This window comes from Morone saxatilis, unplaced genomic scaffold (assembly GCF_004916995.1).
Source record: "Morone saxatilis isolate NCDOM2014 unplaced genomic scaffold, NCSU_SB_2.0 Contig15, whole genome shotgun sequence".
NCBI classification, from domain to species: domain Eukaryota; kingdom Metazoa; phylum Chordata; class Actinopteri; family Moronidae; genus Morone; species Morone saxatilis.
Genome location: NW_023339707.1, coordinates 16,935,527 through 16,950,056, shown reverse-complemented (window position 1 = coordinate 16,950,056; position 14,530 = coordinate 16,935,527). Strand labels below are relative to the sequence as shown.

The 14,530-nt window shown below is 39.5% G+C and overlaps 1 protein-coding gene across 2 annotated transcripts in view; it reads left to right on the top strand.

Moving 5' to 3' along the window:
• Positions 1-13,461, top strand: part of LOC118323826 (solute carrier family 12 member 5-like) — a 15,176-nt gene extending 1,715 nt beyond the window's left edge. Inside the window, exons 3-25 of one of the 2 annotated variants that reach the window (XM_035655856.1) lie at positions 2,606-2,752; positions 4,257-4,311; positions 4,399-4,529; positions 5,415-5,662; positions 5,755-5,966; positions 6,053-6,220; positions 7,108-7,206; positions 7,545-7,602; positions 7,975-8,149; positions 8,654-8,772; positions 8,915-9,013; positions 9,341-9,460; positions 9,654-9,758; positions 9,894-10,062; positions 10,175-10,370; positions 10,742-10,911; positions 11,078-11,209; positions 11,379-11,486; positions 11,781-11,897; positions 12,165-12,340; positions 12,552-12,566; positions 12,670-12,803; positions 13,357-13,461. In XM_035655856.1, coding sequence (XP_035511749.1) covers positions 2,606-2,752; positions 4,257-4,311; positions 4,399-4,529; positions 5,415-5,662; positions 5,755-5,966; positions 6,053-6,220; positions 7,108-7,206; positions 7,545-7,602; positions 7,975-8,149; positions 8,654-8,772; positions 8,915-9,013; positions 9,341-9,460; positions 9,654-9,758; positions 9,894-10,062; positions 10,175-10,370; positions 10,742-10,911; positions 11,078-11,209; positions 11,379-11,486; positions 11,781-11,897; positions 12,165-12,340; positions 12,552-12,566; positions 12,670-12,803; positions 13,357-13,448 — 3,045 coding nt within the window. In that variant the 3' untranslated portion in view covers positions 13,449-13,461. Of the gene's footprint in view, positions 1-2,605; positions 2,753-4,256; positions 4,312-4,398; positions 4,530-5,414; positions 5,663-5,754; positions 5,967-6,052; positions 6,221-7,107; positions 7,207-7,544; positions 7,603-7,974; positions 8,150-8,653; positions 8,773-8,914; positions 9,014-9,340; positions 9,461-9,653; positions 9,759-9,893; positions 10,063-10,174; positions 10,371-10,741; positions 10,912-11,077; positions 11,210-11,378; positions 11,487-11,780; positions 11,898-12,137; positions 12,341-12,551; positions 12,567-12,669; positions 12,804-13,356 lie in introns of both variants that reach the window. The other variant, XM_035655855.1, reaches the window with a different exon arrangement.
• Positions 13,462-14,530: the final 1,069 nt, after the last annotated feature.

The following is a 14,530-nucleotide window of genomic DNA, read 5'->3' as shown; positions in this document are numbered from 1 at the left end:
AAGCCAGGAGCAGATCATGACAGGAAATAATGTTGAGCTATTAAATCATAGCGGTCAGTAGAGGTGTTTGAGGGCTTATATGGAAAGGTTTAAATATTCTGAGAAATGAATGCATGTAAATGTTGCTAAACTTCATCTTAATAAAGATCCATTAACAAATTAAATGATATTTCTAGTTAAGGCATAAAAGGACCAATTTATCAGTGGTAGGACAATCCTAGTTAGATAAAATAAAAACTGTAAGTGTGACCATATTTTAAGTCTGTGTGATACAACAGGAGTGGTGGCTGAGCTATCTGTCGAGTAAGGCAGAGTACACCTGCAGGTAGTGTGATCTCATTAGCTGAAGCTCAGCCGACACCGCTGCCCTCAGTGAGTGACTGACAGTAATAACCTCAAACTAGAATTATTCTGCTTTTTCAGTTGTGTCAGTGAGGCATGGTTTTGTCTCTTTCTTTTCAGCTCTTTCTGCTCTGTGAAAACTATTTGCATTTTGAATTACTCATCTATTTCAGGTTTAAATCATTGACATATGCTGCATCTTGCAGAAACTACTGAATACAAAAAGCTACAAAAAAATATTGTAAGAATAACAGCTGATGAGTGAGAATTAAAAATTAAGGATGTCACATTGTCCAGGGCACAATAAAAATAGCACCGGGAAGACGGTGTCTACGACAATCCTGGGACAGTAGAGAAATTGACCAGTGAAATCATAAAATGTATGCGTCATGCAATATGTCATTTTAATTGGGTGTTCAAATTCAAGAAATTTGAGGTGGCACCCACAAAAGCTCTAAGCTATGACACACACACTGTTACACACATAAATTCATTCATAGAAAGGTCTCTCCCTCTCCTCTTGCACCGTGCACTGGCAGTTTTTTAAATTTTTTTATTCGTTTTGTAGATTAGTTTTTAAACAAAAACGTTGCTGTAGTGAGTTTGTGATTATAATTTATTTATTTCCCTCGCTGTATACCAATCAGAAAAACGTTTGCATTTATTGATCAAACTGTTAGAAATTAACAAGTAACTCAACAGTAACTCAAACAATGACTAAAAGAATAACAAAGCTGATTGTGACCAAACACCCCAGGTGATTTCAATTCTTTATTCAGATATAAGTGCAGGGAACAAGTAGGAGAACTTTCATGGTGGACCAGAGTGAGTCAGTGAAGTGATGCGAGTTAGTGTAACAAAGATATTAAACTGTTTTTGTTATGTATGATGAAAGAAATCCACTCGGACAATGGTTGTTATGTCTGGGATATGTTAAAGGGGAATTTACTTCAAGTGCCCTTAGGGTTTATAAGCAGTGTATAAACATGAATTAATTATTTAAAACACATTATAATGTAGTTTAAGCAAATATAAGTTAACAACTATAACTCTTCCTGGAGCCACCCACAAGAGGATGCTGGCAATAATGAATGACAATATATTATATTGTATTCTATTTTATGTAAATATTGCATTAATATAAAAGACTTCCATACAAGTACATAAAACTACATTATAGCGTATTATAAGCCATGTATTAAATGTTCATATACAGCTTATAAATGCTAAATATGAAGACTTGAAATTAACTGTTAACCTTGCTATACAGCAGCACATTTATGCATATTAGAGAGGACCTTTCTACCTTTTGCATTCATTTAAGAAATTAAGTCTGCGGGGAAAGACACAGACGGAGGAGCCGGTCACTAGATTCTGAGTAAGGGTCAGTCGGTGCAATATGAAGACGTTCTGAAGACTGAGTTACCTGGAGGATCCTGCAGTGCGGGCAGTCAAGAGCATCACTGGCTCACTCTCACCGGCTTCCCCCTGTGGACCGAACACAAGCTGTGACTTTGATCTGTCTGTTCATCTTTCAGCTCCTTCTTATCACGTCTGCTCATAGAGGGCTGTGCAGAATTTAAATGAGGACTTTAGAAGGACAAGAAAAGACTGACAAGTCACACTTGGTAGTGTTAAAAATGTACTATAACATTTTCTGTCATCTGCATCCAGGTACAATTAAAAATGTGTGTAATGTAAGGGTGAAAAGGGATATTAATCTTACACAAAAAGACATTTTCATGCAGAATGTGAGAGCTGTCTCAACAACAACAAAATAGTATGCTACTTATAACTTTTATAGTTTAATAATGCAGAATTTATGGATCGATTTCTGCAGATATTTATTATTCATGCTGGAAAATGCTTGAATTTCTTGCTGCCAGCCGGCCCAGACAATTTCAATTTGTGTTGAAAATGTTTAATTTAATTTAACACAAAAAGAAGAATAAACACTTATCTTCCCACTTCTCTTCAGACAGGGAACTTCAAGAAAACAGACCCATTATAAAACAGAGAGCTTGTCTTCCTCTTGTACGCAGGATTACCATCTCCTTGTTTTTGAAAAGAATAAACCCCATTCCAATGAAAGAGTTGGACCTCGTTTCATGAATTTAAAAGTGAGAGCAGATTAAAGGAGACTCAACAACAAAGTGCACTTCTAAAAAGATTATAAATCCGATTTCAAATTCAGTACGATGAGCTAGACTGACAACTAATACACAAACTTTGACCAATCACTTTTCATGTTTGTGTTCCTCAGGCTCCACAGCTGGGCACTCTGATGGGTGTGTATTTGCCGTGTATCCAGAACATTTTTGGGGTGATCCTATTCCTGCGGATGACCTGGATGGTTGGGATCGGAGGCGTCTTCGGGTCTTTCATAATCGTCTTCATGTGTTGCTCCACAGTGAGTAAAACTGCAGACGTCCTTGCTGTGTGCCGTCCTATTCGTTGTGTAACACGACCACTTTCTGTCACTAATGGCTGCAGTCCACTCAAAAAACAGATGATACAATAAAATATGGCTGTTAAATTTAATACAGGGCAATGGAGCTGTAAACATCAATTAAATTATTCTAAAAGTGATTCCTCAGTGCACACATTCCCAGTTCAGGGAGTCTGTGATTAAACTAGAGGCTGTTATGATTTAGATATAATTATATTTAATTATAATTTGCATGGCACAGATGCTGAAGGTGACTTAGGTGACGTAAATCCTGGCATAAGGCAATTTGCCAGTAAACCCATTAACACTCCACCACCAAACATTTTGCCACTCTGTCAACAACCAGGTTTTAAAACTGTAATTCATAACATAATGTAAGTTTTACAAGAAAAGAAAAATTCCTCATGTGCTGCTTTAGATCCAATCCAGCAAGTAAAACTGGAAAATGAAATACTATAAAACTAATTGTATTAAATATGAAACTAAAAAGGTGTCAAGTAGCTTCTCACATATTCCTAGAAAGGTCTTGTATCTCCTTCTCAACTCACCCTGAGTACTTACTTTATCATGTTTAGGCAGTAGTTGTTAAATATGGGTAATCTGTTGTGTGTCCCAACAAAATCTGCAAACTAGTAACTGCAGTAATCAGATCATGATTTTAATTATATAGCACTTATCAAGAACAAGTTGTAGTCCTCCACAAAAGAAGGGAATGGCCATGCCAGTTTTTTCACTGGCAAAATTAAGCCTAACTTTGGCATCTTATTTAGCCCCCTTATCGATGGATGAATGGACCAAAGGATGCGTTAGGTCTATTTTTTATATGGTATCAGTATCTTCACTCTAGCTTTAAAACCCACTACAGCTTTGGAAAAACAGTGGAAGTGGAAGAGGTAAGAATGGGGTGGGATGGGGTGGTACCAATCAGATTTCAGGGATGGCCAGTGACACCCCAGGCCCCCACTCTGGACAGGCCCCTGCTCTAATGCTACACTTGTGTTGTTTTAACAGGTTAGAAACAGAGTCAGGAGGAGGTAACTCCTAAGTTATTATAAAATTATAAAATTATATGCATTCTTCTATTGGATCCTGTGAGTATTCTTGCTGTATTCAGTCAGTTGTAGTAGTGAAGAAGTAGTTCCCTCTGAAATGTAGTGGAATAAAAGACTCAAAAAATGGAAATACTCAACTAACATTGCCTTGAAAGTGTACCTGACCTTTTTAATAATTTCCTTTCTGGCTGCAGTAGAGAGTATCACTGAAGTCACAGTGTGTGCCTCACTGGCCGTGTAGTCATCCCTGCAATGAACATCATGACCACATGAGTCAGCCTCTTGTGCTGCTGGATGTTTTTCTTTGCTCACTCCCTCCGTTCATAAAGACCCCACTGTCAGCCATATTTAATTTGACATGCCCACCTGCTGCCTCTCAGTAACCCTCCTCTTTCGTGTGCTGCTTTTTTCAGACGATGCTCACAGCCATCTCCATGAGTGCCATTGCAACAAACGGGGTTGTACCAGGTGAGTGTATATCCGAGGGGGTGTATTAGTGTGTTTGTGTGTGACACAAGCAGTGCACTGACTCTTGTGTGTGTTTGTGACTCACAGCTGGAGGTTCATATTACATGATCTCTCGCTCCCTGGGGCCTGAGTTTGGTGGAGCTGTTGGGATCTGCTTCTACTTAGGCACCACTTTTGCAGGTGCCATGTACATTCTTGGCTGTATTGAAATTCTGCTGGTAAGTATCTGTAATTATGAAATAATAAATGACACGTGCATTGTTTTGAATATTGTCTTTTCAGCCTTATTTTGGAGTGAAATTCCTCTAGTTGAATCATCAGTGCAAAAAATAAACAACTGCATTGAAAATATCTTGTTCTCTAATAAAAGGTTGAAAATACAAGCCTAAACGTTCGGGAAGAAACATCCGGTCAGTCAGTATATTACGCTCATATGCAGCATTTCTCCAAACTTACTTTAAATGTGTGAACAGAATTTATTTAAAGTAACTTAAATGCAGCTGAATTCATTTAGTTTCTCTTCTATGTACCATAAAAACTATTTATTATGAATTGATTATCAAAATGGTAGCCAATTAATTTTCTGTGTTTTTTATGTGACTAACATCAAATAAGTAAGAATTATTTGGATGCATAATTGGTCGAATAAAGAGTAATAAACTGAAGTCATAGAAGTCATAAAGTCAGCTTAAAGAAAATGTGTCAATGGAACAATTTTTTATTTTATCCTTGAGAAAGGAAATGCAAAACAGAAAGGACACTAGAAAAACAATTTAAAAACGTTTGTGACATGTAAAATAGCAGCAAAAAAAGAGAAAATATTGGTCATATTTTAGAAAAAATGACAACATCCCCATTAAAATCATCACTTAAAATACTGCACACATGTTAGTGCGCTCAAAACAACTGAGTTGCTTCAACAATTCATTTTTGAGTTGAGTTGAGGATTAATTTATCTCAAAATATTTATTTTATTAAGATGTGTTGTCAAGTTTTATGGTGTAGTGTACTGTGTTTCATTTTCTTTTATTGTTTCCATGCGCTTTCACCCTTATCTGCCACATTCACCTCCCTGTACTTCCTCCATCGATCCCTTCTGTCAGATTTATATCATTCCTCAGGCGGCCATCTTCAAGATCGAGGGCCTTGAGGGGCCGGAGGCAGAGTTGGCTCTCCTTAACAACATGCGGGTGTACGGCACCCTTGTACTGAGCTTAATGGCACTGGTGGTGTTCGTGGGGGTCAAATATGTGAACAAGCTGGCGCTGGTCTTCCTGGCCTGTGTCATCCTCTCCATCCTGGCTGTTTATGCCGGAGTCATCAAGACTGCCATCGACCCCCCTGTATTCCCGTAAGTGACTTGTTCATTCACAGGTCAAAATCTCCGGTGATGATCAATATGATGGTATGTGACAATAATGCCTCTGTTGACTTTCTTCACAGCGTCTGCCTCCTAGGAAATCGGACTCTTGTTTCTAAAGGATATGACGTCTGTGCAAAGGTCATCGAAATAGACAATGAAACCATCACCACCAAACTGTGGAGGTCCTTCTGTGATTCTGAGTACCTCAATGCCACTTGTGACGAATACTTTACCAACAACAACATCACAGAGATACAGGGGATCCCAGGGGTCACTAGTGGCATCCTGGCAGGTAAGAGATGCCTTATCAATATAAATGACAAAACCCTCAGAGGATCAATCACCTCACATGCTCATTTAAATACATCTGTCTTTTAGAGAACCTGTTTGGTAACTACCTGGAAAAAGGGATGATCCTGGAGAAGCGTGGGCTTTCATCGGACGTGGATCCAGATAGTCCCACAACTAGCTCCAACCGCTACGTTTTGGCTGACATCACCAGCTTCTTCACCCTGCTGGTCGGGATATACTTCCCATCTGTCACAGGTTAGCACCAGACAGACAAGAGGACAAGAGGAGGTGCTCACCCAGTTGAGGCTTTTTAAAGCTGCTCTAATCTATATTTTATAAACAATGGATCACATGAATATGAGCAATGTAATAGTGATGAAACTATGCTATAGTTCTGCTCTGCTGAGCATTTCACGGTCTTTTAACTCAGTGTTTGGATGTTACGGCCCAGAACTTTATTGTTTTGGTTTCACACTGGCGACTTTAATCAGTGTTGTTTCAGACGCAGTGAAAAAGCTCTAAAAACCAATATGCGCTCCTGCACAGCACCAAACAGCAGGCAGACAAAGTTATCTGCTAGCTGGTGAACATGGTAAAGCATTTAGCTGTTAAAGAGACAGATAACTATCTTTCTTAAAAGTTGTTGTAGACCATAAAAAGAAGAGAAACAGTTGGACTTCCATTCATCAGGTGACCAGAGAGATGACTCCAAACAAATGCTGACTAGTTCACCACATCAACTTTTGCAGGGGATAATATGTCAACTTGTTTTTCTGCTGCCTTCAAGATGCTAAAAAGCTCAATTATTGCAGGTTTAAAGGCCTGACATCACTTAACTGAATAAGGTATTGTCAATTCAGTAATAGAAATGAAGAAAAGCCTGTGAGCTAAGTTAGGCAGTTAACTTGAGACTACCACTAAACTCAGATGTCATAATCTTCTCACTGCAAACTTTTAATTGGTGTATTTCCAGTTTGCATTAAAACTGTCTTGATTTAATGTTGTGTTTTTTAAAAGAAATCCACATTACAAACCTGATTACTCCAGTGGACAGAAAAGAGATAACCAAAAGTAAGTATTACCTTCCGATGTTGGTGTAAAAGGACAAAGCTCCTGATTATTTCCTCTTGCTCCACTCACAGGTATCATGGCTGGCTCTAACCGCTCTGGAGACCTGCGTGATGCTCAGAAGTCAATCCCTATCGGCACAATTGCAGCCATCACCACCACATCTACTGTGTGTATCCTTTACTAGGCCAAGGTCAATTAAACAAAAACTGTGGGGATCTGACAGTGCTGAGCTCACCGGGCAGAGCATGTACGACATATCAAGGCTGAGTCTCTACCGCATCGGCCTGAGTTTGAACCTGGCCCTGGGCCCTTTGCTGCATGTCTCCCCCTCTCTGTCCTGTCATGCTCTATTGTCATTTCCAAATAAAGCAAAATGCCAGAGAAGTTGTTTTGTTTTGTTTTTTATAGAAAGTGCTGATTGTTGACTTTTATATAACCTTTTGCATCTTGTCATAATGTTTGGATCCAACATTTCCAACCATACCATTTCTTAACATCTTTTTCTTAGACATGTCTTGTGTGGTGTTGTTTGGTGCCTGTATAGAAGGAGTAGTCCTAAGGGACAAGTAAGTTCAAGTTTCAAGTAACTTTATGATTATTAGGGTCTTTATTAGTGTTATTATTGTTATTTGTTTGTTTTTTGCACAGGAGACTACAATGATTGGTCAAATTTGCGAGGTTTCACAGAATTCACAGTGATTGGTTGAATTTGTGTTCATTTTTGCGACCATTGTTTCACTGTTTCAAAAATTCCTAAAAACTTTGAGTGGTTTATCTGACGCCCGTTTTGTAAACTAGCTCACTGTGGCAAAACAAAAACTTGACATGCAAGCAACAGTAACAGTAGGATCGTTGGGCTTAAGAAACAGTTATATGTCCAGTCACATATCAATTTAAGAGCATTAAATAAAGTATTTTGTCTTCACCTCTCTCTACAGGTTTGGTGAAGGGGTCAATGGTAACCTGGTGATTGGAACTCTGGCATGGCCGTCTCCATGGGTCATCGTGTTTGGCTCTTTCTTTTCCACTTGCGGAGCAGGGCTTCAGAGCCTGACTGGTGCTCCACGTCTGCTACAGGCCATCTCTCGAGACGGCATCATCCCATTTCTTAGAGTAAGTACACATGTAGCATTCAAAAGTGTTTAAAACTTCTCAGAGCCAGACTTACGCATGTCAACTGAACCAGAGCTTGTGTGGAAGCATGTGTATTTTCTCATTTAGGCTGCACAAACATTATTACATTACTATATTATTAAAATCCCATAATTTATTTGAATAGCACTTACAATTAAAATGTGATTTAATTTAAGGATCGACCGATATGTTTTTTTCAGGGCCGATACAGATATAAATTATTGATAAAGAAGGAAACCAATAAACAATATTTGGAACTAATGGCATGTTGAAAAATAATAATATACATATTTCTTTACACACTGATGGAGTATTGGATCGGTAAGTTCAGGTATCAGAAAGGGAAAAAATCTGAATATATCTAATTTATTTTATAGGCAATTGGATAAAAAATTATTATACAGATAATCAGAAAAATGTTGAATATGTAAACCAATAATTGGTTTATCCCTAATTTAATTTAACCCTTTCATGTTGCTGCAGGTGTTTGGACATGGGAAAGCTAACGGGGAGCCCACCTGGGCCCTCCTGCTCACAGCTTGCATATGTGAGATTGGCATCATCATTGCGTCCCTGGATTTAGTGGCACCCATCCTCTCCATGTAAGTGACTTCACATGTTCATTTCTGTGCAGACCCACTATATCCTTCTATGTATATCCTGACTTGTCTTTCTATTTTTTTATTCTGTGTATTTCTCTCTCTCTCTTTTCCTTTCTCCGTTCTTCTGTCATTCTCTTTTTAGGTTCTTCTTGATGTGCTACATGTTTGTCAATCTTGCCTGTGCTCTGCAGACTTTGCTGAGGACACCAAACTGGAGGCCACGCTTTAAGTTCTACCACTGGTGAGCTTGTGTGTCAGAGTTAAAGACTTACATACATATCAGGGCTGTTTATTGTGTGAAACACTATTTGATTTTGTTTTTAAAAGCTGCTGTGTAATAGAACGTTATTAAATTCATGATGTAAGATTTCTCAGGAACAGCGGGCACCTGTGAGATCAAATTTGCTGACAATATCAACTGATGTCTGCACCTGAATCACCATGGGAAACCAAAGAGTTTAGCAGCAGCAGATTAAATACAAAACTTTCTTTCCACAAGCTGTGGTCATTGCTGTGTGAAGCTGGCAGAAATTTTTAGACCAAACGTGTGACTTCTTGTCCCCTGCAGGGCTCTGTCTTTCTTGGGTATGAGCCTGTGTCTGTCACTCATGTTCATCTGTTCCTGGTATTACGCCATAATTGCCATGGGCATCGCCACCTGCATCTACAAATACATTGAGTTCTGTGGGTAAGTAATCATCATGACAGCGACTAAAAACAAGAATAAAATTGTGTCGCAGACACCAACATCCACTTGATCTGCCAGTAGTTGTTTTAGTTAAATGATAGCGATGGATTGGCTAGCTTTAATTTACCATAAATGCTATTGAGCATAAACTGCATCATGATTCCTGCCAACCCATTAATGTGCTGTGTCACAGAGCCGAGAAGGAGTGGGGTGATGGAATACGTGGCATCTCTCTCAGTGCTGCTCGCTTCGCTCTAATGAGGCTGGAGGAGGGACCGCCACACACCAAGAACTGGAGGTCAGTCTTCACACCTTCAACTTTAAAACTCTCACAGTTGACGCTACGTAAGATTTTGGTATTTGTGCGATTGTGGAATTATATCACCTGTTGAATCTCAAACACACTCCTTTGGTGTTTCATGTTTTTTGTCAGGCCTCAGATCCTGGTTCTGGTGAGTGTGGACTCCGAGCAGAACGTAGAACAGCCTCGTCTGATCTCTCTGACCAATCAGCTGAAAGCAGGGAAGGGTCTGACCATCGTTGGCACCTCAGTTCAAGGAACCTTCCTCGACAACTACACTGAGGCCCAGAGGGCAGATCAGGTCCGTCTTCTAATCTTTATCACACACACTTGTGCATTTACTGCGTCTCCAAACACATGAATACAGTCAGTTTTTCACACACAGCCATCTTCCCCTCTCTCTGTATTCGTAGTCTTTGCGTAAGTTGATGGAGACAGAGAAGGTGAAGGGCTTCTCTCAGGTGGTCATCTCCTCCAATCTGAGAGATGGGACATCCCACCTGATCCAGGTTGGAGGACTGGGAGGTCTGAAGCACAACACTGTGATGGTGAGCTGGCCCCGAAACTGGAAACAGCCTGAGTATCACCATCAGTTTAGGAACTTTATCGGTAAGTCTTAACTTACTGACTGGTAAAATGATGTCATGACATAAAACAATGGATGTTAGTTTTATGTGATTTCCCTCTTCATCCATTCAACATCTTATTAAGTCTGATTAAGTTTTATCCTAAAATGGTTAAATCTTTCTTCAAGTTTATTTATTTTCTACATTAAACATATGTGACCAGATGATAGTAGTTAATAAGTTATAATAGTTTTATCATTTTACATGCACTTGTACTCCATCACCAGAGAAATTATGTTTATTTTACTAAATAACCCATTTACCATCTAATGAGAGGAATTAAACAAATAAAAATAACCCATTCCCAGGCCCTTCATTATATTTTATAATCCTTTGTCTTCTGTCCCTCTGCAGAGGTGGTTAGAGAGACAACTGTAGCCAGTCTGGCCTTGTTGGTTCCTAAGAATATCTCCAGCTACCCGTCCAATGGAGAGCGCTTCACTGAAGGTCACATAGATGTGTGGTGGATTGTCCATGACGGAGGCATGTTGATGCTTCTGCCCTTCCTGCTGCGCCAACATAAGGTGGGAGACAGGACACAATGAAATATTCTTCACATTTGAGAGGGTTTAATTACGTTTAGTTTGAAGAAAACCTTTGTAAATACCGAAGGGACACAGTGTAGAGGGTTGAAAAGAACACTGAGAACATTTTGTTCATGTCTGTGAATGTTCCTGTTTTGTCCCGTAGGTGTGGAGGAAGTGCAAGATGCGCATTTTCACTGTAGCTCAGATGGATGACAACAGTATCCAGATGAAAAAAGACCTCATTACCTTCCTCTATCACCTGCGTATTGATGCTGCGGTGGAGGTGGTGGAGATGGTGAGAGACTTGTCTGACACATACTCTGAGTTCACAAACAAATCGTGCAAGGAGTGGATTTTTGTTTTGAAAACTGCTTTGTGAAGCCAAACTTTCTTCCATACTATGACTCTTGTTTCAGCACCTGACAACTGTATAATAAATTTAAAATGTCTTTTTTGCTTCAAAGCATGACGGAGACATCTCAGCCTACACCTATGAGAAGACATTGGTAATGGAGCAACGATCACAGATCCTCAAACAGATGCATCTGACCAAGAATGAGATGGAGAGAGAGGTAAACCAGCAATGTTTGTACTATACATAACTGGAGAAACCTTAATATCTACACAAGGCTCATATAATTTTAAACCTGAAATTTTAGTCAGCACAGGCCCCCGAAGAACATGACATGTCTGATTTCATTATCACTGTGCGCTCCAAATATCAGCTCTCAGGCAGGGAATTGGTTTATAATAAGGTGTCTGTGTCTGGACTTGTTTTCACTGATCTGAGGGGGGAAAGAATGAATTCCCGAGGGAAATTACAAACTGACCCAAACCCATTTCCTTACTTTTTTATATAACTATAGATCCAGAGCATTACAGATTCATCCCGTGGGTCCATCCGCCGTAAAAACCCGTCTGCCATGCGCTCCCAGCACAGCACCGAGGAGGGAGCCAGCCTGCCAGAAAAACCAGAAGACGAGGTAATCCTGCCGTGGCCTTTTAGGAAGAAATAACTTGTTTATTTACAGTACCCTCCACACCTGTTGTCTCTGTGTTCGCCAACTTTGGAAGTCTTCAACGCTTTCACAGCAATGTTTTACTCTTTCCACTGGTCGCTCAGTGATGTCCCACTGGCTCCCAGAGTTTCCCCTATACTGACATGTGTCTCTTCTCTCTCTTTCACCCTGTCACAATGTCACGTCACGGTGTCCCTCTCTCAGTCTGTGGCTGTCTCCAACCCAAAACAGGTACAGCTGATCCACACTAAGAACGCTTCCACACCAACCAGCCCCACAAGCCCCACGTCTCCCGCTGGGCCCGCAGGGGGCACTGCCACCTGGACAGACAACAAGGGCGCAGGCAAGGGGCCGACCCTTTTATCCGCGAACCTAGAGCCAGGCAAAGACCACTTCAACATGAAGCCGTGAGTGACCTTATCAGTTTGCTCAGCATGGTGCACAGGAAGCAGACATAACGAGGGTCAATGGTCAATATTTGTGTGTACATTTTGTTCCTGCACATGTAACAAACAAAACTTTGAACTTAAACCTCAAACAAATGCAGCATCTTGTGTGAGCATGTGTCCGTGTACGTTATTAACTGTAACTGTTTCCCTTCCTAACATGCTTCTGTAGGGAATGGGAGAACTTGTAAGTATTCACATTTTGTAGCGAGACATACTGCGTGAGCCAGGCAACTAAAAAAACTGATTTGTAAACCAAACCTAATGTGACCTAATGTTTCTTGCATTAGGAACCAGACCGATTTGAGGCGCATGCATACAGCTATGCGGCTTAATGAGGTCATCACAAAGAAGTCCAAGGAGGCCAAACTTGTCCTGCTCAACATGCCCGGACCACCCAAGAACCGTATGGGCAATGAAAACTGTATCCTACATTGTACATACAAAGTGCTTTATTCCTTATATATTTGTGTAACTGGCTCAGTTCAGTTCAGATATTTTTTGTCACACAAGATGGCACAATTAAACATTATGAGACAATTGAAAACATTAAAAGTGCTCTATACCTATACACAGTCTAGTTGAGTAGTATATATATTGTATAAGGTACAATGAATAAACTGTTTAAATATTTAATTAAAAGTTATAAGCTATGGTTGAAATAGTTAATCGATGAGGGTAAATGGTTGAGATAGTTATAAAAGTAATGGAGAAATAATTTAAATAGTTAATTAAAAGTAATGTGGTTTTAATAGTTAGCTAAAACTAGTAGATAAATGGTCAAAGTTGCTAAAATTAATGGATACTGGTAGCTTGTGTGTGTGTCAATCAAGAGTTATTTGAGTTCATCTGACGGTGTAGTGGGGTTACATCAGGTTGGAAACCACTGCTCTGAATCACGTTGTATAACATATTGCTTGGTTTGTACACTTTTAAGGTCAAGTAAGGTGCATTCCTTCACTGCGACTGTCTCTCAGACATGGAATTCCTTGAGGTGCTCACTGAAGGTCTCAACCGTGTCCTCCTAGTGCGCGGAGGTGGACGTGAGGTCATCACCATCTACTCCTGAAGTGCTTTTTACGGCACCTACACAGACTCTGCCCTCTGCTCCCTTTGTATTATTCCAAGAAATCCTCTACTCGTTTAACCTTTTAACCATTAGAGTACACAAAGTTCTCAACTTGTCAGCTGATAACAGCAGATGAGTTTATGGTTAGTTCTGGGAGAAAAAAACTCCCAAAACATGGTAAGTGGAAGGTTTTAAAACATTTATGTCCCTTTTCTGATGTGTTACATCACATTTCTGTCGTTTTGCTTTGTTCCTGGTCATTTGTAAAAGAGGAATATTTTTTCTTTATAATTTTTTCTTATTTTCTTTTATTTATTATTGATGTTATTTATGTATTTATTCATCTAATCATGTCTCTCTTTGTCCTGGTCTGTTTTTGTCTTTCATTGTATAGTTGGAAGCGCATAATGGTAATGGAAAAGGGTTGTATAAGAACCTTCCTATGTCCATACACAGACTTACTAATTAATTCATGTTGAAATATTAAAGAAGCGGAGGTGGGAGATGCATGTCAGAATGTACAGAAATTCCCAAAACAGACAAACCCAATTAAACCAAATTGATTTACCACTTAGTTTGCACTCGTGTTCGATTTGCAGTTTATAACTCAGCCATCCTAAGAACAACAATATCACTGGCTCGTCCTTGTTATGGCAGGGATTTATCTGTTTATTTATTTGTCAGAGAGAGCTTCGCAGATATTTGAAATGATTTGATGCAGATTATCCTGACCAAACCTGACTGACTTCATTATCCCCACAGTTGGATAGATTGAATGGACTCAGTGACATGCTGCAATACAAAGCCTTTGAGCTCAGCAATAGTCACTTTAAATACTGTACATTCACTAATCATTTGATATGTATTACGTCCTGTGTTCTGCAGTTATATAGCCATGTTTCCCATCACGCCCAGTAAATGTCTTGTTGTGCTAGTTGATCAGTGTGCGCTGGGATCTTTTTCTCTCTGGTGTTTTTGGAGTAAAAGTACATTTTTACATGATTTTAAGTGGCATATGAAATCTGCATTTTATCTCTATATAATAATAATAATAATAAATTTTATTTAAAAGTGCTTTTCTA